The following is a 23567-nucleotide window of genomic DNA, read 5'->3' on the forward strand; positions in this document are numbered from 1 at the left end:
GTGAGAGAGGGGGGCGAATGCAAAGAAAGGAGTAGGGCTTTGATAGCATTGTTGCATCACCCTCTTTCCTTTTTTGACCACTCCCTGAAAGCAACCCTGATTTCAGTCCAGAGCAAGTGCTTGGAGTCCAGGCCCCGAGTGGAATTTTTCAACTCTGGAATTCTGTGATTCAACATTCACTCCAAATCACAGTCATAAGAATTCTTTGCAAAGATTAAAAGAAAGCTAATGTGAAGGGGACAATCCAAATTGGTAGGAGATGGATATGAAAAATCATCATTAAGAATATTGAAAATCCATGTAATACATTTAAGGAATAAAAACCAGGGTCAAATATACAGTAGATTAGATTAAGCAGAAATAGAATTCCATCCACCATTAAATCTGCAAAAAGATCCATAACCTCAGATGTCTTTATCTGTTTTCCATTTCCATCCTATTTTCTGTAAGATCTCAACATGCTGGAAAGTAACCACAAATAATTGCCTTGGGGCCAGCCAGGTTCTGTGTCTACAATTTTAGCAATGCAGTCAAACAAAGCAATATTTCTTAACACGTAGGCCCAAGAAACACAATTAGAAAAAAAAAGAGTGACTGAAAATTAGCAGTATCCTTCCCCTGCCACGCCCACAGACCTGGTAGTAAAAAAAATTGAATTTCATCACTGCATTGTCCCCAGGTGCTACTTGGGAAGTGAGCATCTTTTGATTAGAGGAACCATCATGGTGACTATTTTGAGAAGAAGAAAGCTCTCAAGGCCGTCATCATGGTCCTTGCCCAAAGCATACTTCTGCTTTTCCAGACATGCTCAGTTAACCCCCAAAGCTGCTGCTCTCTTGGTGACTGAGCACCAGTCTCTACCCCTAGAAAGTCTTCCACCAGGGTTTTTTGAGTGGAGGGATTGTACAATCATTAAAAACCCTCATATGTCTCATTGATTGGAGGCAAGAAATTGGAAATCGTGTTCGTTTTGGTCTATATCCTCAAAATCCAACCCAGATCTGAGCAATTTTATCTCTCTTTATCACAATCCTCAGAGCATCCTTGAAGATGTTCATCAGGCCCCTCCCTTCTACAAAGAAGAGGTTCAAGATCTGTGTTCTTAGTCCCAAAGATAATTAACCAAAATTAAACCTAACTATGCTTAGTAGGTTGCAGCTGCTAAGTTTCTCATTGGTTCAACAGGTTTTGTCAATGGGGTCTGGAGAAAGACAGTCCCCTTTCTTATTTATGAAGGACAAAAATCAGACCTTTTCTTAGCCCCTGGGACTCTATGAGGGGATTCCCACCTGAACCACTGGACCCTCCGGGTATCGTCTTCATGGTGGGATTCATCATCTCAGTATCTAAAAAGAAGAAGGATTCAAGAAAGAAATTCATTTATTCCTCTATATTTCAACAATATTTCTTGTGAAATCTCTTAGCAAATACACATTTGCAACACATCTTCATTTATTGGCAAAGAAAGGAGAACCCCCCCCCCCATAAAACAATGAGGATGGAAGCCCAGCACCACTCTACCCAAAACATATGACCCTCCCCCCTCCAATGAACAACAACAGTGAATTAACGTAACCTACCACCAGCTGTTTTCCAACAAGAGAGGCTTGTTCTGCTCTGGGCACACTGCCACACCATGGGAATCGACCTCAAGTTGGTCACATGATCAACTTCAGAGGACAAGCAGAGCCCACCAGTAAAGGTCCTTGCAGGTCCTGTCTTGACCAAGTCCCTTTGCCTCTCTCTCTGCATAAAGGAATACTCACATTTCTAATAATCCCGCCTCTTCTGTGTTTCCAATTTCAGCAACTGCTGTCAAGGAATCACTTTAAAATATTATCATCCAAATTTTATGCTCATTTCCTGATCTTTGGCTAAACAATGTCAGCAGTTGCTGTCAATGGATGAGATTATCATCCAAATCTTATGCTTAACCACAACAATCACTGCAAGCATCACCATTGGAGCAATATCCTTCAGTGTTTACAATTGTCAAAGGTGTGGAATGATTTTGACCTGGACAAGACCAATAATAATTTCCGAGTTTATCCTCAAAAATGGAACAACTAAAAGCAAAATCAGAACTCTTTCTGTGTTTGGAAGCATATTTTTCTTTACCAAAAGTGGTTAGTTCTTTTTGGAAGAAATAATTTCCATCAGGAGAAATTAACCAGAGAATAGACCAGCAATAACATCCATTTTGTTGCTATATATTATCATTACTGCATATCACCAACCTCTAGTTTATTCCAGGTTGGTGCAGGAGGCTTTCCTGGGGTACAGGGGGACCTCATGCAGCACGTTAGACCCTATTTTCATTTCCAGTTTGGTCCAGGTGGCTTTTCAGGCCCAAAAGAGGGCATGGTGGGACCTGGATGGCCTCCTGCACCAATCTAAAAGCCAAAACGGGGCACGGGGGGGGGGGTGCATGTCCCCATCCCCCCCGCACCCCATTTTGGGTCTGGAAGTCCTCCTGCACCAACCTGGAACCAAAAATGGGGCACAAGGGTGCTGCATAAGCCCCCAAATGTGATGCAAGCAGCCCCTCACGCAATACAAGTACCTGAGGTGATATAATGGTGGGTGTGAATGAGCTTGCAAGGGGAAGAGAAGCTGCCTAGGGTACAAACAGATAAAAGGAGGGGGAGTCTGCAGCTGAACAATGGGCTGAGAAAGAAGCTTAGAAAGGATCCATGCTAACTTTTCAGGTGGTTAAAAGAGACAGTGGGTTCTTTGAACTGAGATTTGCATGGCTGATGCCAGCATCCCAAGTACTAAGCTCCCTCTGAAAGCATAAATCTCCTGCCATCTCATTTTACCACCTGAGGAGTTATGGCAGATAGCAATAGCAATAGCACTTAGACTTAAATACAGCTTCACATTACTTTACAATCCTCTCTAAGTGGTTTACAGAGTCAGGATATTTCCCCCAACAATTTGGGTCCTTATTTTGCCCACCTCAGAAGGATGGAAATCTGAGTCAAACTTGACTTCTCCAGATCCTTTCTAAGATCCTTTCTTTTCCTGTTGTTCAACTTCAGGCTGCTCACACTTTTACTTGATCATACCCCGGACAGGATCTCTTTTCCTTTTCTCATTACATTTCATATTTACATTTCCAAGAAGGACTGGGAAACGTATTCCCTTAAGACCGTGAAAAGCAAAAGATCATTCCCAAATTTCATTGCAGGAGAGACCTTTGAAATAAATACCTTGACCGAGGGCTTCTGGGAAAGAAATGGCAAACTGAAGATGGGGTCAACCCCATCCAGAACCAAAGATGTTAAAGAATGTGGTAAGTTATTAAAATTGTTTATATATATGTATGTGTGTATGTATAAGTGTGTGTGTATGTATGTATGTATGTATGTGTATGTGTGTGTGCATATATATATATATATATATATATATATATATATATATATATATATATATATATATATATATATATATATATATATATATATATATATATATATATATATATATATATTAGTATAGATCTATTTCAAGCTATTTAGCTCTCATCAGCTAGCCATACCCTTACTGGGATTTGAACCTGGGCTATATTACATACTAGGCAGACATCTTAGCCATTAGGCCACAGGCTCTTATCCGTCATCAGCCAAGCCAGGGTGAAAGGTATCTATTAGATTTTTACAACCCCCGGTATGCCCAAATATGGGAGGAAGATCACTACTTCCATTCTCTGTCCTTCGGCTCGTCACAAGAGACCATCCAGGCAGAAACCCAATATTTTTACTGTTGCCTTTTTGTTACATTTTGTTGTATTTGTGCTGATAAATAAAGGGAGACTAGTATAATAGTATAACTAGTACTTATTATACTAGGAGACTAGTATAATAGTATAACTAGCACAAAGAACAATCAACCAATGGAACAATTTGCCTTCGGAAGTTGTAGGAGCTTCATCACTGGAGGCTTTCGAGAAAAGTCTTGACTCCCATTTGTCAGAAATGGTGTAGGGTCTCCTGCTTGGGTGGGAGGTTGGACTAGATGACCTACAAGGTCCCTTCCAACTCTGTTAATCTGTTTATCTGAAGGGTAAAGTCATTTCTTTATATATTTCTCTTCTTTTTGTTACAATTTGTTTTTTTTTTCCTTTTCTATTTTTTCTTTTCTGCACTTTCTATTATTTATTTTTTACTTTATATTTTACTTTGTATTAGTTGTGTGTGTGTGTGTGTTTGTGTGTGTGTGATTAAAAACTAACATATATAAAAACAGGGAGCAGCCGCTCACCCTGATATTGGTACTTTGTTGGTTGTGGAACATTTGCAAGGAGGGGGATGCATTGGCTCAGAGGTTTAATGAACTCCTGGCCAGAAATGGTTTGGCCTTCAGCAGTTTGAGCCCGGCTCCATGAGATGGAGTGAGCTCCTGTCGCTCGATCCCTGACTCCCGCCCACCCAGGAGTTCAAAAGCATGCAATATTGTGAGTAGAAAAATGGATACCACTTTGATGGTGCTGGTAGTGGTGGGGGTGCCTCTGTATATGTGTAGAACAGAAACCGCTGCTGGATCTGGCCGGATGTGAGGCATCGCAACACAAGGTGAGACCAAGGGAGGAGCCCAGAACAGCCAGCAACTTGAGTACCGCTAGTTAACTGGTGTAAAACTAATTTCCCCCCCGCAGTGCGCCAAGGATAGGTACACAAGCATCAAACAGAATGAGCTAGCAATTTAGGCTGCTAGGACTGCCTTGTTTCTAGCATGTGTAGATTTCTCTGACATTGTGTGCCACAGGCTAAATAAATAAATCTGCAAAGAATCCAAGCTCAGGATTCTATTTATGTCTCTTTCTCCATGTTGTGGCCTGACGGCAGCCTGCAAAACTGGCAAAAGTGGGCCAGTGAGGAGGTTGGGGAGGAACAGGGGCCAGTCCTGAGGGCTGGGGAAAGCTCAGACGAGGGCTCGGCCTCAGAGGCAAAGAGGGAGCTAGACTGCAGCGAGGCAGAGGAACAGCTGGAGCCTGTTCCCAGTGTGCGCATGCGCAGAGCTGCCAGAAGACAAGAACAATTAAGAAAGCATGCTCAACTTAAGAGTAAAGCTACACCTTGGAGATGATTGGGCCCTCCCATAGGAAACAAAAGAGGAGCGAATGGGGAGGGGGCTTTTGCAGGAAACAATAAGTTTCAATGAGTCATGTCAAAAGATAAAAGTTCTGTTTGTAACTATAAGAGACTGTGTGCCAAGTTTTGTCTTCCCCTGCATTTGGAACTAGTTCAGTGGTGGGATACAACTGGTGCGCCCCAGTATGGGCGTACCGGTGCCTGCTGGCAGCACCAGGCACCGTTCCAGTATGGTGCTCCAGAGGGCCCACCCGTCCGCCCGCTTTCCTTACCACTATTTGAGCCTATCTGGGCATTTGCACATGCACACGGGGTGTATGGTGCCTGCGTGATGCTCCGCCAAGCAGCTGGAGCATCATGGGCGGTGGGTATGCATGTGTGTGCTGTGCACGTGCACATGGTGGATGCCTGGCTCTGTTACAATGTACCGGTTGCAACAAGAGCCAGAACCCACCACTGAACTAGTTATTTGGCAACTTGCCAAACAAGATAAGGTTCGTATTTGATAAACAACCCTCTGAAAGACTGGAGCCTTGTGGACTCTGAATGAAAGGAATTCACAGTTGTATAAATAAAAAGGGTTTTGCCAGGACCAAGACTCCGCTTCTTGCTTGTTAAGGAAGCCTGGATCAGAACACTCCACCTGCATGGCTTAACAGGCTGGGCTTCACACTTCCTCTAGTAGAAGTGATGAACCCACGCACATATTACACTGTCCCTTTTCTTTTGACTCTACGCCTGCTCCTTTTCACACCTACAGTATATGCATAATGCATATGAAGTTGGCTGTATTTATTTCACTTTCTCATTCTGGTTTTTTAAAATACTTTCCTTATTAAAGCATCTCATTCTCTGTTTTCCTCAAATGGTTCAGGATAAATGGTCCCCAATTTTACTCATGGTTCTTATTCAGGATATGGGGTTTGGAAGATAGCGGGGATTGGGGAAGAACTAATTCCTTACCTCTTACTTGAAGCTGCAGAGGCTCACTTAACTTTGAATACATAAAGGGTTTATTTTCAAGCTGATAGCAACAACTGTAGTTTCCTATGTGTTCCATCCTGACTCCCAAAATGGAAAACTCAGCCAAGGAACTGTCTGGTTTTGCCGTTTGGGAAGCTATGAAGTCTGTTGACTTATATAAGGAATACTTCAGGCCTCCTTTTGGCCCCTGGCAGTAGATCCGGGCGTTTGTTTCAAGCATTTGCTGTCCCTTTGGTTCCATATAGATGGCAGGCCCTGTAACCCCGGGGTCTGAAGGCAAGAAAGTATTAGATAAAGAGCAAAGGCATTAGAAGCACCAAATGACAAGCCTTAAAAGTGGCAAGAACCTACAATTTCCCCCACTTTTAGTTTTATGCAAAATCACTAGTAAGACTGATATACAGTCTATATGGGGTGAGGAATTTACTGGATAGGAAAATAAACACAGAGAAATAACTAAAGGAACAGCTTTCCTAAACTTGAACAAGGCTACACATTCATTGTTAATTTTGCATCTTGGAGCGAAGGGAAAGGACGCGACAAGCGGGTATGCAACAGCAACCTTTATTGAGGTCAGAGTAACTACGATTCAACGTGGCGTGGTTCGCGCCAAACATTTATACCCCCGGGTTTGAACGAGGAGCCAATGGGGCGTCGAGTAGCTCGACCTATCAGGGCGAGGATTGAACCGGCTCCGCCCGGGAACCAATCAGAAAGGGGGTCCTTATTCCCGCGCTTGTATTTCCCGCGCTAGTATTCAACACCCCTCCCCCCCTAGTCAAAGAGTTCCTTAGGAAGGGCAAACATAGTCTTTCAAGTAGGTGGGACGGTGACGTTCTCGTCCCGACCTTCGTGGCTCCCCGGCGGTTGTCGTCGGGGGGGAAACCGCCGGCGGAGGTGTGTCCGTGGTGGGGCGGTGAATCTGCGACGCGGTCCCAAGAGATGGCGCTGGCCCCGGGCCCGGTGTCCGATGTCCGTTTGCCCGGGGTGGCGTCTCTGTGGCAACAGGAGCGTCCGACAGTGGCCCCGTGCAGTCTGGTTGGGGTGTAGGTTCAGAGTCTCGATAAGGGCTTCGAGGAAAGGAGTAACCGGGTGAGGCGCGTCTGTCCGAAAAGTTCGTATCGGCTTGTCCCCTGTTCCCCGGGTGGAGGCGGTCCGTTGGGGGGAAGGTCATCGAGGGTGGCTCCTGCTGAGAGCGGGTGTCTGAGAGGTTCGGGCCGTCTGTTTCCGCGGGGAGGCGTCGCCTTAACTGGTCCACGTGGCGCCTCCATTGTGTTCCGTCGGCCAGGTCGACCCTGAAGGAACAGGGGCCAGTCAGGGCTGTGATGGTTGCGGGAACCCACCGTGGATCCCCAGAAAAGGAGCGGGCCCATACAGGATCCCCTAGCTTAAATGCGTGGGAAGGAAGGGCCCCCAGGTTGCTCGGCAGATCCCCTGCGTAAAGTGGATGGAGCCTGTCTAGGGGGGTTCGCAATCTCCTACCCATCAAGAGCTCCGCGGGACTTTTATTAGTCGTTGGGCAGGGTATGGAGTGCTGGCTCAAAAGGTAAGCCGCCACTCTTTCTTGCCAGTTGCCCTGGTCCATGCGGCCCAAGGCTTCTTTGGCTGAGCGAACTGCGCGCTCCGCCCGGCCGTTGCTAGCTGGGTGATAAGGGGCTGTGGCTGCGTGTCTGATTCCTTGTTCGGCCAGGAATTCTTGGAACGTGGTGGAGGTAAACTGGGGCCCGTTGTCGGAGACTATCACATCCGGTAACCCATGTGTGGCGAACATCTTGCGAAGGGCCCTCACTGTACTCTCTGCTGTGGTGGAGGTCATGATTACCAGCTCCACCCACTTGGAGTAAGCATCGACTACTATCATGAAGTTTCGGCCGTGGAAAGGGCCGGCAAAGTCAATGTGTAAATGGGACCATGGGCCTCTAGGGATTTCCCACTCACGAGGGGCGGCTGTGGGGGGATTCGGCCTAGAGTTTTGGCAGATCCTGCATCGGCCTACGTAGTCTGCAATTTCCGAATCTAGCAAGGGCCACCACACATAGCTACGGGCTAAGGCTTTCATTCGCGCTATGCCTGGATGGTTTTTGTGGAGTGCGGGCAGGATTCGTGTCCGCAGGGCTGTGGGGATTACTACCCTATCCCCCCAGACAAGACAACCCCCGTGAAGGGCGAGTTCGGCTTGTCGTACTTTAAATGGTCGGAATTCTTCCGCTACCTTTTCCGCGGGCCAACCCCTCAAAACCCATGAAGCTACTTGGGATAGGACGGGGTCAGCCTTTGTGCAGGCTGCGACGTCCGCGGCAGAGACGGGGAGGTCGGATTCGGCGATGGACAGAATAGAGAGCGCGGGCACGTGGGCTGTGTCCGTCTCTGGCAGAGGGCAACGGCTCAGGGCGTCTGCGTGCCCTAGCTGTTTGCCCGGACGGTATAACAGAGTATACGAATACGCCGTTAGGAACTCCGTCCAGCGTGTCATGCGGGGAGACAAAATGGGGGGGGTTGGCTTGTCGCCTGCCAGTAGCCCCAGGAGGGGCTTGTGATCCGTGACAAGGGTGAAATTCCTACCATAGAGGTAGTCATGGAACCGCTTAATGCCGGACACTGCAGCCAGGGCTTCTTTATCGATTTGGCTGTAGTTCCGCTCCGTGGAGGAGAGTGTCCGGGAATAGAAAGCTATGGGGGCCTCTGAGCCGTTCGGGAGGACATAGCTCAGGACCGCCCCTATGCCATAGGGAGAGGCGTCGCAAGTCAGAACTAGGGGCATCCTATCGCTATATTGAATTAGGACTGCCGACGAGGTTAAAATGTCTTTTATAGCCGTGAACGCGTGCGCTTCACGGCTACCCCATTGCCAGGCCGCTGACCGGTCAAGCAGTCGGTGTAGCGGCTCAGCTAGCGACGCCTTGTGGGGGATAAAAGGGGCGTAGAAGTTTAAAAGCCCCAGGAACGCCTGCAATTCCGCCCTAGAGGTGGGTGCGGGTGCGTTTTTGATGGCGGCGACTTTGGAAGGAGTGGGGTGGATGCCTTGGGCATCAATGAGGAACCCCAAGAATTCTACTTTGGGAACAGCAATTTCGCATTTGCTGCGCTTTAGTTTCAGTCCTGCCTCCCTAAAACGTGTGAGAACCTCCCGCAGTGTTTTCAGGAGTTCCGAATGGCTGGGGGCTGCGACCAGGACGTAGTCGAAGTAGGGAACGACGCCTGGGAGCCCGTGGAGCAACCGCTCCATGAGGCTCTGAAAAATCCCCGGGGCAACCGAAACGCCGAATTGGAGGCGGCGGCAACGGAAGGCCCCGCGGTGGGTGACGATGGTCTGGGCTGTAGCCGCATCGTCGTCTACGGGAAGCTGCTGGTAGGCCTGTGCCATATCTAGCTTGGCGAAAATGCGGCCTTGTCCTAAGGAGTGGAGTAGGTGTTGCACTACGGGAACCGGATATGGATTTGCCTGCAGGGCCAAATTGATGGTCGACTTATAGTCGGCACATATTCTCACCGATCCGTCGGGTTTGACCGGGAGGACTATGGGTGTTTCCCAACGGGCGTGATCTACGGGCTCGATTACCCCCTGCTCTATAAGCTTATCAAGTTCAGCGTCTACCTTTGCTCTCAATGCGAAGGGGACCCGGCGTGCCTTCAGCCTAATGGGGGCGACCTGGGGATCAAGGCAGAGGGAAATGGGGGTGCCCTTATAACAGCCCAATTTCCCATCGAACACATCTGCGAAGTCATCTAGAACGCTATCTACGGTGAGGGGGACTACCCTGTGCACCCCTTCTATGGTGAGGCCCAAGGCGGGAAACCAATCCAACCCAAGGAGAGCGGGCAGATCGTTCCTGACGATTAGAACTGGGAGTTTCCCCTTAAAATCCCCGTATTCCACCTGGATGTGGAATATTCCAGCAGTGGGAATCCCATTTCCCTGGTAGTCTAGGAGGGAGACCCCGACGGGGCGCAATTTGCTCTGGGGAACCCCGGGACAAAGGCGGGAGAACAGGGCCCAAGATAGGAGAGAACGGGAAGACCCGGAGTCCACCTCCATTCGACAAAGCTGACCTTCGAGTCGGACGGCGGTGCTTATTTTGCGATCGCCGGCGGGAACGTGGGACGCCTGGTAGACCACGCAGTCGGCGCTGGAGGGCTGGTAGGTTGAGTGGCAGTCCTCAGCTCGCCTCGCAGGACGTGGCTGTTGGCGGCGTTGCGGTGCCTGGCGCTGGTCGCTGGGCTGCATAAACGATGGGGCTGGCAGGAGAGCCCGGCAGACCCTGGCGAGGTGCCCTTCTCCTCGGCAGCGGCGGCAGACGGCAGAACGGAACGGGCAGGATGCGCGGCTGTGGCGGCCGCCGCATCCGCGGCAAGGTGCGTTTGAGGCTGGCTGAGCGGGCGTCGGTGGTTGCTGGGGTGGCCTCCGCTTCGGCTGCGTCCTCATTTGTCCGACGGTTTCCTCCTCCTCCTCCTCGTCTTCAGCAGGAGAGAGGTCGTCGACGAGGTTCGTCTGGGTGGAAGGCCCCGCGGCGGTTTGCGCGGGGGTTTTCAGCTGGAGGCGTTCAATGTCGGCCGTGGATTGTTCGGAGAGCTCCGCTGCTCGCGCGGTCTCCACGGCTTGCATCAAGGTAATTTTGTGATTCCGGAGCATGCGGCTGCGCAAATGCACATCGCGGACCCCGCATACAAACTGCTCCACGAGGTTCTCCTCCAGGTCTGCAAAATCACACTGGGCGGCCACTGTGCGCAAAGCCTCTAGAAACTGGCTGATGGATTCGTTGGGCTTTTGCACTCGGCGGCGGAAGGTGAAGCGGTGCGCGATCAGAGAGGGTGAGGGAGCGTAGTGGTTCCTCAGCCTGGACATCAGCTCGTCCCACCCAAGTTTGTAGGCTGGCCTCGGGGTGGCCAGGGCTCTCGCAGAGGCGAACATGGAAGGCTCACAGCAGGACAAGAAGAAGCTGCATTTCTCCTCGTCGGTCTGTGCCTGGTTCTTCGAGGCGATTAAGTAGCACTCGAAACGCTCCATGAAGCCGTCCCATGATTCTCCGGCGGCTCCGAATGGCGCGAAAGGAGGAAGCGATGATGCCATCGTGGTGTGGAGCCAGAGAGAGAGAGGAAGAGGGCGGAGAAAATTTTGCGTTCGCTGCCGGAGTTCTCAGCCTGAGGATAGCGTTCGTGCTGGTTCAGACGCGGTGGCAGCTGGCTTGTTCTTCTCCGTGGTCGCGGGAATCGGAATCCCACCTTCGTCGCCAGTTTTGCATCTTGGAGCGAAGGGAAAGGACGCGACAAGCGGGTATGCAACAGCAACCTTTATTGAGGTCAGAGTAACTACGATTCAACGTGGCGTGGTTCGCGCCAAACATTTATACCCCCGGGTTTGAACGAGGAGCCAATGGGGCGTCGAGTAGCTCGACCTATCAGGGTGAGGATTGAACCGGCTCCGCCCGGGAACCAATCAGAAAGGGGGTCCTTATTCCCGCGCTTGTATTTCCCGCGCTAGTATTCAACAGTTAACATAAAAATAATTTTGGGTTTCCACTGAGCGTTCCATAACAAACTTATCAACTCCATCTAAACGCAATTTCTTAATCCTTTTAGAACATAGAATAATAGAATTGGAAGGTACCTCAGAGGCAGAGGTGAAAGGCTACCGGTTCGGACCAGTTCCCCTGAACCGTTAGCATTTTTTTGCTACCAGTTCGGGCGAACCGATAGTTCTGACGATCAGTTGTGCGACAATCAACTATGCCACATGATTTATATTCATTAGAAATCAGAAATCCTGCTTTCTAGCGAATCTAAATCATGCGGCATAGCTGTTCCCCCCTCCACTGTTCTATTTAACTTTGCAGACTCAGAAAAAGCTTCTTAATCCTCCTTTTTCAGCACTGCGCTCTATGAAGTGAACCGGTAGCAGACTTCAGAGCATTTCACCCCTGCTCTGAGGTCTTCTAGTCCAACCTCCTGCTTGAGCAGGATACCGTATACCATTCCGGATAAAAGATCTTCCAGTTTCTTTTTGGAAGCCTCCAATGATGGAGCACCCACATATTCAGAAGGCAAGCTGTTCCATTGTTTGATTCTCACTGTTAGGAAGTTTTTCTTCTCCTCAACCCACTCATTCTTCCTAAGGTTTGTTTAGTCATATGTTCATTGTCTTTATAGGATCAAACCACATATGTCTTCCATAATCTCATTTGTGCAATCCACATTTTTTCAGCACTCACTCACTCACTCACTCACTCACTCACTGAAAATATATGGCCACCCATTGCACCTAAGTGATTCTGGGCACCTCACAACAATTAAAAACAGCAACCTAACATGTTAAAAACCAATATTTGATTATGTGCCATCAAATCATTTTCAGTTCCTAGTGACCACATATTTCCTGCCACATACATCTACCTTGGTCTCTCATCCATGATATTCTAGATTCATATTCCTTAATGCATCATGCAATGTTAATATATAATATTAATATTTATATATAATAAAAGCATTTCTCCCATGCTTTATGCAATCGGTGTAGTGTGCATTCTTTTAATACACCTTAGGAAAGAATGACTTAGCAGATTTTGTAAATATAACAATAGCACTTAGAGTTATATACTGCTTCACAATGCTTTTACATTCCTCTCTAAGCAGTTTACAGAGTCAGCCTCTTGCCCCCAATGATTTGGGTCCTCATTTTAGACACCTTGGAAGGATGAAAAGCTGAGTCCGCCTTGAGCCTGGTGAGATTTGATCTGCCAAATTGCAGGCAGCCGGCAGTCAGCAGAAGTAGCCTGTAGTATTGCACTCTAACCACTGCACCATTGCAGCTCACACATATGTATGTCAGAGGTGGGTTGCTACCGGTTTGCACCAGTTCAGGCGAATCAGTAGTGAAAATTGTGACTGGGTTGCCAAACCAGTAGGGACGGCAGGCTCTCCATGCCCCCGAACCAATTCCCCAGCTGCCGTGGCATCTTTTTTGGCATTTTAAATCTTATTTACAGGCAACTGGACATGCGCGGAGCAAATCGCGCGGGCACCGAACTGGCAGTAATGCCAGCAGCAACCCACCCCTGATGTATGTATGCATGCATGTAAGTATGTATCTGTAGCAAGTTTGTGTAGTAGTTAAAGGATCAGGCTAGAAACTGAGAGACGGCACATTCCAGTCCCTCCTTCCTAGGCATGGAACTTACAGGGGATCTTCAGCCAGGAGACTGTGAGCTCTAGTCCCTCCTTAAGTAAACCAAGAGAGGATCTTGAGCCAATCCCCCACTCTCAGCCTCAAGAAGGAAATGGCAAATCCCTTGTAAAAATCTTGTCAAGAAAACTGCAGGAACTGCTAGTCCAACCAATCATCAGGAGTCACAAATTAACTCAAGAGCCTTCATTCTACAGCTTGAGCTATTACCATACAACACAGGGAAGATCACAATGTGATTATTACATTTGTATATTCTTTGATGTTCAAGAGAATAATAGCAACTTAACTGATGCACGAAGAGATGAAGGAAAAAGAAAATTCAAGTGCTAATATTATTTGTATTCTAAGTACAGAAAATACAAAAACTCTGAACTCTCTTTTGTGAAGTAACTATGAAGAATAGGAATCCATATCTTACCCGTTATATTGATATATATTTCACTACTGATCTTCGAGTATGTATTGTGTATGTACCCCTGGTTGGAGATTTGATAGTCACAAAAGTAGATCCCTCCATCTGATTCTTGGGCACTGAGAGTAAGGAAATCAGCCGTTTTGTTCTTTGAAACTTGGGATGGTGGTGCATGTAAAGCCCCCTTTTTATAGAGGTTAAATGTTACAGTTTGGTACAATTCCTGTTTGCACTGGATGACGACTTCTCTTCCTAGGACAACCAGGCCTTTGGGAATCACTGAAATGGAGGGGCTGGGATAAGATTGTCCTGAGAAAGGGGGGAAAAGGTGTAATTTTAATACTGTAATATTTGCAACAGCCGGAGTCATTAAAGTGGCAAGATACTGTATTTGCATTTCAGAAGGAAACAAACAACTACGGTTATGTCCAAACCCAGCTGGGAAGGGAGGCAAAGACTCAAGATAGGATCTCAGCTGATCTAAACCTGTCCCCTTTTTACCTGTGTGGCTCCTGAGATGAATGTAGAAATATTGTCACAGCCACCAAGTTGCTTTAATGATCCCATCCTGGAGACTTTGATCAGGCAAGTGTTAAATTAGCACCTTCTCAATTTTTTAAAACCCTTTTTGCTCTCAGTGACAGAATGGATGGTGACCAAGGAATGAAACTTGATCAGTGACCACTTCCCCACTGATTCCCTCCTTTTTCAGCAGAAGAAAAGGCAAAAAGAGGATCATGTCTATTTCTCTATATCAGGGGTGTTGACTCCATTTCATTGAGGGCTGCATTAGGGTTGTGTGACACTGGGGGCAGGGATGGGCATGGCCAGCTTGATGCCACTCATGTCAGGAGTTCCTCTGGGGCCCAAGCACTCTGCCAGTGAAAATGAGTCCCTGAGCTCCGTTTTCAGCTGCAATGGCCTCCTGCAACCCTCTGCCAGTGAAAATGGAGCTCAGGAGCATCACAGGCAGCCCTCGTTAGCTCCATTTTGGGCTGTGATGGCCTCCTCTGTCAATGAAAACGGAGCTTGGGAGGGCCGCACACGGTCCTCCCAAGCTCTGTTTCAGCTGGCAGAGGCACCACAGACTGGTCCTTTGCTGTTTCCAGGGGGTCCCCATGGGCCGTATCTAAACACTCATGGGCTGGATCCAGCCCACGGGCCTTGAGTTTAACACCCTGCTCTAGATAGTTCTTGGTGACGTGATACTTATCTCATCTTAGATAATGCTTCCCCTTGTAACTAACTATGGCAAAATCCGTGGCACGACAAAACCGTGCTCGACTAAGCCGCGCCCGATTAAACCGTGTCGCTGATGTCATCAACAGGGCAACAACAGCGAGCGCGGAGAAAGAAGGGCGCTTTAAATAGCGCTTTGAAAGCAAGCCGATTCAACTTAAGGTAAGGGTTAGGTTTAGGGTAAGCTTTAGGGTTAGGTTTAGGGTTAGGTTTAGGGTTAGGTTAATGGTTAGGGTTAGGGTTAGGGTTAGGTTAAGGGTTAGGGTTAGGTTTAGGGTTAGGTTAAGGGTTAGGATTAGGTTTAGGGTTAGGTTAAGGGTTAGGTTTAGGGTTAGGTTAAGGGTTAGGTTTAGGGTTAGGTTAAGGGTTAAGTTAAGGGTTAGGTTTAGGGTTAGGTTTAGGATTAGGTTTAGGGGGCTTACGTTTAGGGGGCTTAGGTTTAGGGGTTAATTTTAGGTTTAGCGTTTACAGCGTGCTTCTGTCTCTGCGCTGTTGTCGCCCTGTTGATGACGTCAGCTACGCGGTTTAGTCGAGCGCGGTTTAGTCGAGCGCGGTTTAGTCGAACGCGGTTTTGTGGTGGAACCGGCAAAATCATTCCTCAACAATGGCCAATATCTATTTGTCTCCAGGATATTGACTTCAACTCATCCCCAGTTGGTAAGAGCTACAAGTCACCTATTGCAATAGTAAAGTGATGGTTTCCTCTGATTCTGATTCCAGCTATGGAAAGGTGGTGAAGAAGTAAAGTCGGTTTGGCTTTGCTTATCTTTATTTTATTTCTTAACAAATTTATGTAGCCACCCAACTTACACATGGGTAACTTAGATGGTTTACAAAAATTAATCTTTGCCTTCAAATGATAAGGAACAAGAGCAGTAGGGTAGATTAGACATCGGCAACAGGATAGCAAATTCATGCCAGTACAATTTCCTGCTGGCTTAAAGACAGATGGAAAGATCTAAACTATAACACATTCCCTTAAACTAGCAGGGATGAATAAATCCATGCAAATTTATGTTTTTCTTCCCTCACTTTGTGGGGATGAGGACAAGGGAAGGACAGATATAGCAGCAGCCACATTTAAGAAAGCTTCTTAATTAATCTGTGGATACTACAGGCTAAGATGGGTGTCAGAAAGCAGTGGCGTTTGCACTGATAATGTTACCTAGTTTGGTAATGAAGCGTCTGCAAGAAAATAACCAAGCTCACAGAGCACCAGTTTAACCTTGAGCTACAAATATTCTCATCTATTGATAATTCTGTCATGCCTTTCATACATTGTCCTGCCTTGATCCTGAAATTTAGAAGGTATTATTTCTACTCTCCCATGGAGATATTGGGGTGGTTGGAAAAATGAGGAATAAACACTTGACCTGCTGAGCTTGGCTGAACAAGAGGCTCCACTCTGGAATGATCTCTCGAGAGCTTGGCAGGAAACAGCCTTGGGGAGAAAATGGCAATTTCCATTCCTTCTGCATTTTGGGGGAATGCAGACTTTGGTTTCCATTTATAGGTGGAGGAAATACAGGTGGTCCTTGACTTCTGATCACAATTGAACCCAAATTTCTGTTGCTAAGTGAGACATTTGATAGGTGAGTTTTGCCCCAATTTAAGACCTTTCTTTCCACAGTTGTTAAGTAAACCACTGCAGTTGTTAAGTTAGTACTGTGGTTGTCAATTGAACTTGGTTCCCCATTGACTTTGCTTGTCAGAAGATCACAAAAGGGGATCACATGACCCCGGGAACACTGTGATTGTCATAAATATGAGTAAGTTGCCAAGCCTCTGAATTTTGACCATGAGGATAAAGCAGTGGTCATAAGTGTGAAAAGCGGTCATAAGTCACTTTTTCAATTCTGTTGTAACGTCAGATGGTCACTAACAAACTGTTGCAAATTCAGGTCTACTTGTAGTTAGGTTAGTCTCATGGATGAAAGCAGCACAGAAAAGGACTTACTTCGCACAAAGATAAAAACTGTATTGCTGTAGGGTGACCAAGTTGGATATATACCATATATACATTCGTATCTTCCCTGATGTGATTCTTGGGCATTGGAAATATGAAATTCAATCTCATTGTCCTCGGTATCAGCTTCATCTATCTTATGATTTTCTTTCCATAGAATGAAAGTGGATTTCTCTTTTGCGTTCCCATCCTTCTTACAACTGATACTTAGATTCTCTCCCAGAGCAATCACGTTACTGGGATTCACTGAGATGGAAGGTGCGGGGTAACGTTGCCCTGGATAAGAGGAGAAGATGAAAGAGTTGTAATATGGATAACCTGAAAGCAGTTGTTTGTGTAAGAGATTGGTAGGTTGTACTTTTAGCCAACAAACAATATTTAATGTGACATATGAGGGCTATATATGAAATTGTGCTAAACCTGAAACACCAGCAACATTTTCCTTGCTCAGTGACTCACACTCATATGAATGTACAGGGAGTGTGTGTGTGTGTGCAAGAGAGAGAGAGAGAGAGAAAGGGAGGGAGGGAGGGAGAGAGAGAGAGAGAGAGAGAATGAAAGGCTGCACTAATGCAAGATACTGTAGTTGTCTGGAAAAAAAATAATTTGGGCCCCTCTGGTTCCAGGAGTTGATCCCAATGTATGGAGGGATTTCCCCCCACCCCATCCTTTGGAAGGGATACCATCTCCCACCTTGATTTGGGGAAGAAGGCAGAGTTATTTCACGTGAGATTTTAAAAAAAATTGATGGGAGAGGAAATATTCAAGAAGGCAAGAGACGAACCATTACAATACAAGGGAAAATAATAGGTGGTCTTGAAGCAGGTTCCTAGGAGAGTGAGAGACCTACAGAAACAATATCAATTATTGACTGTGATGCTGATTAAATGTAAAGTAAACTACAGATGGCTGATACCTGAGAGAATACAATTGTAATGACAAAAGATACAGACTGGATTCACTAGACTAAGCAATGGAATTTTATGATCACCATTTTAGCACAAATGAGGGGCAGGAAATGAGGGGAAAAATAGAATATAAAAGTCAAGAAGAATTAACAACAGAAGAAAAACTTTAGGAGTATAAAAGACTTGAATCAGAGCTACAAAAACAACTGCAAAAAGTAAATGGAAATGTAAAAAATCAAATGGAAATAATTAAATATAAATTAAGTGTAATGGAGAAAGAAGAATCAGCACAATGAATTAAAAGAGCAAAACAAAATTTCTTTGAAAACGTGAATGAACCAGGAAGATGGCTAGCATATAAGTTGAAAAAAGAGAAAGAGAAGAATCTGGTAACTAAACTACAACATGAGAAGAGAACATTACAGTATCAAAATGAAAGTAAAAAGAAAATAATCCAGGAGTTCTATAGGGAGCTATATGACCAAGAAAAAGTTTCAGAGGAAAAAAATAATGCAATACTTGAAAAAAGCCCAATTGCCAAAAGTTCCTGAAATGGTGAAGACTAAATGAAAGAATAATGATGATGGAACTAGTAGAGGCGATTAAAAGAGAAAAGAATAACAAAACACCAGGACCAGATGGATTACCAGTAGAAGTTCATAAAAATCTAAAAGATACATTAAGCTTATCAATGTTAGAGGTGTATAATGAAGTATTGTTAGAAACTAAGATACCACATAGATGGATGGAAGTAAACATTACCTTAATTCTGAAAGAGAACTCAGATAAAGAATTACAGGCCAATATCCTTATTATAAATTATTTGTTTCAATAATAGTTGAAAGGCTCAAGAGATTTTTGAACGAGTTTATACACTCAGATCAGTGACGTGCGGTGAGGTTTATGGCTGGTGAGGCAAGCGGGCAAAAGCGGCACTGCCGCCCCGGCGCTATGTCCGACATAGAGGTGGGACACCATGTCCGATATAGAGGCATCCCGCCTCTATGTCAGACATAGCGCCGGGGCGGTAGGGCGGCTTTTGCCTGCTTTCAAGAGGCAAAATCTGCCCTGCCGCTAACTTTACTCCAGTCAAGTAATGCGTTGATTGTGCTAAAACATTCAATTGCTGTTATTTTTACAATGGGTTAATGTTAACAGAAGTATCATCGGCTAAATAAGAAATGTGAGCTATATGTAGAATAATCTGTTCCAAAACACTTGAAGGAACTTCAACTGTTTGCTTAAACAAATTATGTCTTCTTTGTGGGATATTGGAAAGATTCCTGACAGCAAGTTAATGTGTCTTAAAACTTCATGGCGACTTCCTGTTTTCCATATCAAGTAGTGAAATAATCTTTCATTTGCCTAGGGCTGAATAAGATGTATGAACATGAAGCAAAGGGGCTTCATTTTGCTATAAAGTATAAATCAAGGGACATTGGTTTGGCTCAATCAACTAATCTATGATTTGTTTTTGGCTTAACCTATTGTATGAACACAGCAATTGTGATCTATAAATCCATAGTTTAGAACTGATCATGATATATAAACAAGATGTGTTACATTAGTATATTAGGCTAAGTAACCATATATTTTTTCCATTTTTTTTTATTCAAGGGATAAAATGCAAACTCACAGAAAATAACCAAGAACAGAACAAAACTAAACAGGACAAAATTGTTTGGGGGAGGGGGCATGATTTTGTTCCTTGATTTGGCAGATATGCCATCTTAGCAAAACGTTTCAAAAACCAATCCTTAAACCTAAATCATAGTTTGCCGGTTGCCTGAAGAAATATCATCTGTTACTGAGATGTATTAGAACTAGTTAAGCTTTCCTTGAAAGGTAGGAAAACCAAGTTTCTTAAGCGTTTCTTAAGCATTTTGAAGCAAATATCATTTAAAGCATATCCCGCTGAATGGCCGGCCCAGAAGGCATACCGGCACTTTAAAGTGCCGGCCGGCTCGGCCAGCGTTCAGCAAAACAAGGCCTGGTTTGTGGCCGGGCGGCATGTTTGCACTTTAAAGTACATGCTGCCCGGCCACAAACCAGGACATGTTTCGCTCTATGGCACGCCGAGGCGGCATGGCTTTAAAAAATAAAATAAAAAAATTAAAAATAAAAAATGAAAAAAAATGAAAAATTAAAATAGATGTGCCAGCCCGCGCGCCAGCAGAGGCTGGTAAACACACACACACACACATATACACATAATAAAAACAAATTACAATTACTTACATTACAAATAAATTGAATGAGGTGGGAGAATCATGTGCCTCATTTGCATAAGGAATATTTTGCTTTTTAACCCTTGGTTAACTCTTAAAAGGCGAAAAATTCCTTATGCAAAGGAGGCCCATAGTTCCCTAGCCTCCTCCTACAGATAGAACTAAGCAGACTCAGAGTCACTGTGACTTGGAGTCTGGGAGCAACTACCTTGGCCTTTTTAATTATCTTAAAAATTGTTTCCTTTTCCTCAGGAGACTGGTGAGGCCCCGCCTCCCCTGCCTCTAGTGACTGCACGTCACTGACTTGGATATAAATGGCTTTCTATCAAAAAGACAAATTAAAAATGTGAGAATTATCTTAGACACTTTGGAGTATTATAAACACATTCCGAAAAATAATTGGTGCTGATGGTTCTAGATGCCCAGAGAGCATTTGATAATGTAAACTAGTAATTCATGATTGCAACAATTAAAATGTTTGGACTTTGAGGAAAATTTTATAAATACGATCAAGACAATGTACTGTATTTTTCAGATTATAAGACACACCTTTTTTTCCCCAAAAGAGGGAGAAAATCTGGGTGCATCTTATACACTGAATACAGCATTTTGGCCTCCTGAAACCCTGCCCCTCCACAAAAATGGATGTGCAGAGGGTTTGGGAGGCCTGCAAAGTGCTCCTGGGGGCTGGGGAGGGCAAAAACGAGTGAAAAATTGCCTTTTTTCTCATTTCCACCCCCTCCCAGTCCCCAGGAGCACTCTACAAGCCTCCCAAAGGCTATGTATGCCCTGTTTTTTTGCAAAAATTGGCTGTTTTTTGCTCATTTTTGCCCACCCAGCCCCTTGGAGCACTTTGCAGGCCTCTCAAACTCTCTGCATCCCCCGTTTTTCACAAAACTTTCACCAAAAAAAAAACTTTTTTAAAAAAATTACCTCTTCAAAATCTTGGTGCATCTTATATTCCGAAAAATATGGTATACCGCTCAAGGGGCAAAAGTGATTGTGAATGGGGACATGACAGGGAATTTTTATATAAAAAAAGACACTAGACAAGGAAGTCCATTGTCACCACTATTACTTATATTGACATTGAAAGTGTTAATTAGAAACATTAGGCAGGATCCAGAAATAAAAGGGATGGAAATAAAAATATGTTACAAACATTTGCAGATGACCTGATATTCATCTTAGAAGAACCATTCGAAATCGGCCCCAAACTAATAAGAAAAATAGAAGAATATGGAGAAGTTGCAGGACTGAAAATAAATGAATAAAAAAACCAAAATAGTATTAAAAACTTTACAGAGAAACAGAAAAATGAACTGACAAAGAAAATAGATCTGATAGTAAAGATGGTGAAATATTTAGGAATTTACTTAACAGCACGATGCACAACAATTAAAGAAGATAACTACATGAAGTTAATGCAACAAATTAAATTGGATTTGAAGAAATGGAAGGCCTTAGAACTATCAATGGTAGGAAGAATAGCTACTATAAAAATGAATATATTGCCAAAGCTACTCTTTTTATTTCAAAGATTAGAGAAAAAATATTTTGAAGAACTGAATAAAATAATTTTGAAATATATCTGGCAAGGGAAAAGAGCAAGAATAAGATTGAAAATGCTACAGGAGTCTTAAAGCAATGGTGGGGTTTGAGTTATCGTACTGGGAGCTGTTTTTCCAGGCATCTGTACTTAGGTGAGTGAAAGAATGGATAAACCTGAGGCATAGAAGATTACTCTTGCTGGAAGGACATGATTTACAATTAGGTTGGAGTGCCTTTTTGTGGTACGGAAAAGAAACGCAGTACATGGATATTTTCAAAGACACTATGTGAGGAATGCCCTATTCTTAGTGTGGGAAAAAGTTATAACTTTTAAATGAGGAAGGAGAACTTAAAACCAGGCAGGAATTGCAAAACCAAGGGGTGGATTCAGCATGGTGGCCACACCTGCAAATACAGTCTAGATATGAGAAAGATGCCAAGACATAAAGAACCAACAGCACTTGATCGGATACTATTAGGGACAGATGAAAAACTAATAAAAGAAACGATATGGTTACTTATTAAGCATTAAAATGGAAGATGAACAAGTGAAAGAAACAATGATAATATGGGCAAATTTCTTTTGGCTATACTATAGAACTAGACAAATGGCAAAAACTTTGGGATAGGAACTATAAAATGACAATGGCCACCTCATATAAGGAAACCTATAAAAGGTGGCATTTGCCACCAGCAAGGCTAGCAAAGATGTCTAAAAATATGTCTGCCAAATATTGGAAATGTAATCAGGCTCCAGGTACTTATTATCACATGTGGTGGACATGTGTGAAGGCAAAAAATTCTGGAGGAAAATACATACGTAGTTAGAAAAGATAATTAAGCAATATATAGATCTAAAGCCAGAAATATTCTTGTTAGGCATACTACCAGAAAGCTACAATAAAAGGGATACATATTTAATACATGTGTTGACAGCAGCGAGAATTGTATTTACACAATATTGGAAAAATATGAAAATATAATTCGTTAAATATTAAACTGTGCAGAGATGGATAGACTGATTTTAAAAATAAAACATAAAGCAGATACAGAATATTACTCAACATGAGATATGTTTTGCCAGTGGTAAGATATAAGAGGTAGAAATTAGAAGAAGATTATTACTGTATATAAGTAAAAAATGAATTAGTATGACTATAAATATAAATAAATTAACATGATTTTTGTTATTCTAATTATGATCTTACTGTTACTATTATTGTCAAAACATTTGTTATTTCTCCATATATAGCTAATATATAAAATATTTTTTTAAAAATGGATTTGCTTTGGGGAGACCATGATATGTAATTCTCATTTTACATCCATCCAATAGTTGTGTGTCTAATTAGACTCACCTTCAGCCATCCATCTATGCTGAGTCAGCCACCATCCTGGGGAAAAAATGATTCCATTAGTGTCAAAATACCTGATCAGTAGAAATGGACACGGGATCTTTGACCTTGGCCCCATGTCTCCATCCCTACTGCTCCCATCTTCTGTTTACTAACAATACCAACCCAGGATCAGATTGAAAATGAGTCTCATGCTGGGATTTTTGTAGGCAGCAGAACTTCTGGCTTCCTAGGTCTTCTGAGTTGTCCTGTCCTGTCGCTCAGAGGAACAGATTGGTACAGCAGGAATTATGGAAAAGATCTTCTCCTACACGTCCCCGAAAGCAGCTTAATTCAGACAAACCTTTTCTTGTTCTGCCTGATGGTTCTCTAAACTTCCAGTTGTGAAAGAAAGAAAATAGAGGAAGTGACAACAATCTATGGGTGTATTGAAATGGAGGAACTGAGGAATCGTTTGCAGGAGACCCAGAGTTTTAAGGCTCTGAGACATTCTCTTTGAAGTGGGGGAACAAGGAACCCCTCCCCCAAAGGTCCAGAAGGGCATTATCAAGTTTTTTCTCACATTGCCTAGCAGATGGAAAAAATAGAGCTAGAATCATAGAGTTGGAAGGGACCTTGAAGGTCTTCTAGTCCAACACCTTGTCCGAAGTA

General features: G+C 44.5%; 1 protein-coding gene across 1 annotated transcript in view; it reads right to left on the reverse strand.

Annotated features, from left to right (window-relative positions):
- The window catches only part of LOC148046311 (immunoglobulin superfamily member 1-like), a 61504-nt gene extending 38395 nt beyond the window's left edge, over positions 1–23109 (reverse strand). Inside the window, exons 1-5 of the mRNA XM_087714668.1 lie at positions 23082–23109; positions 22920–22955; positions 16866–17150; positions 13676–13978; positions 6057–6347 (exon numbers count right to left, since the gene is read on the reverse strand). Of these exons, the coding sequence (XP_087570794.1) occupies positions 6057–6347; positions 13676–13978; positions 16866–17150; positions 22920–22955; positions 23082–23109 (943 nt within the window). The remainder of the gene's footprint in view (positions 1–6056; positions 6348–13675; positions 13979–16865; positions 17151–22919; positions 22956–23081) is intronic.
- Positions 23110–23567: the final 458 nt, after the last annotated feature.

The sequence above is a fragment of the Thamnophis sirtalis genome, unplaced genomic scaffold, assembly GCF_051295495.1.
Source record: "Thamnophis sirtalis isolate CommonGarterSnake01/CBP01778 unplaced genomic scaffold, rThaSir2_p1.2 scaffold_4, whole genome shotgun sequence".
Lineage (NCBI taxonomy): Eukaryota > Metazoa > Chordata > Lepidosauria > Squamata > Natricidae > Thamnophis > Thamnophis sirtalis.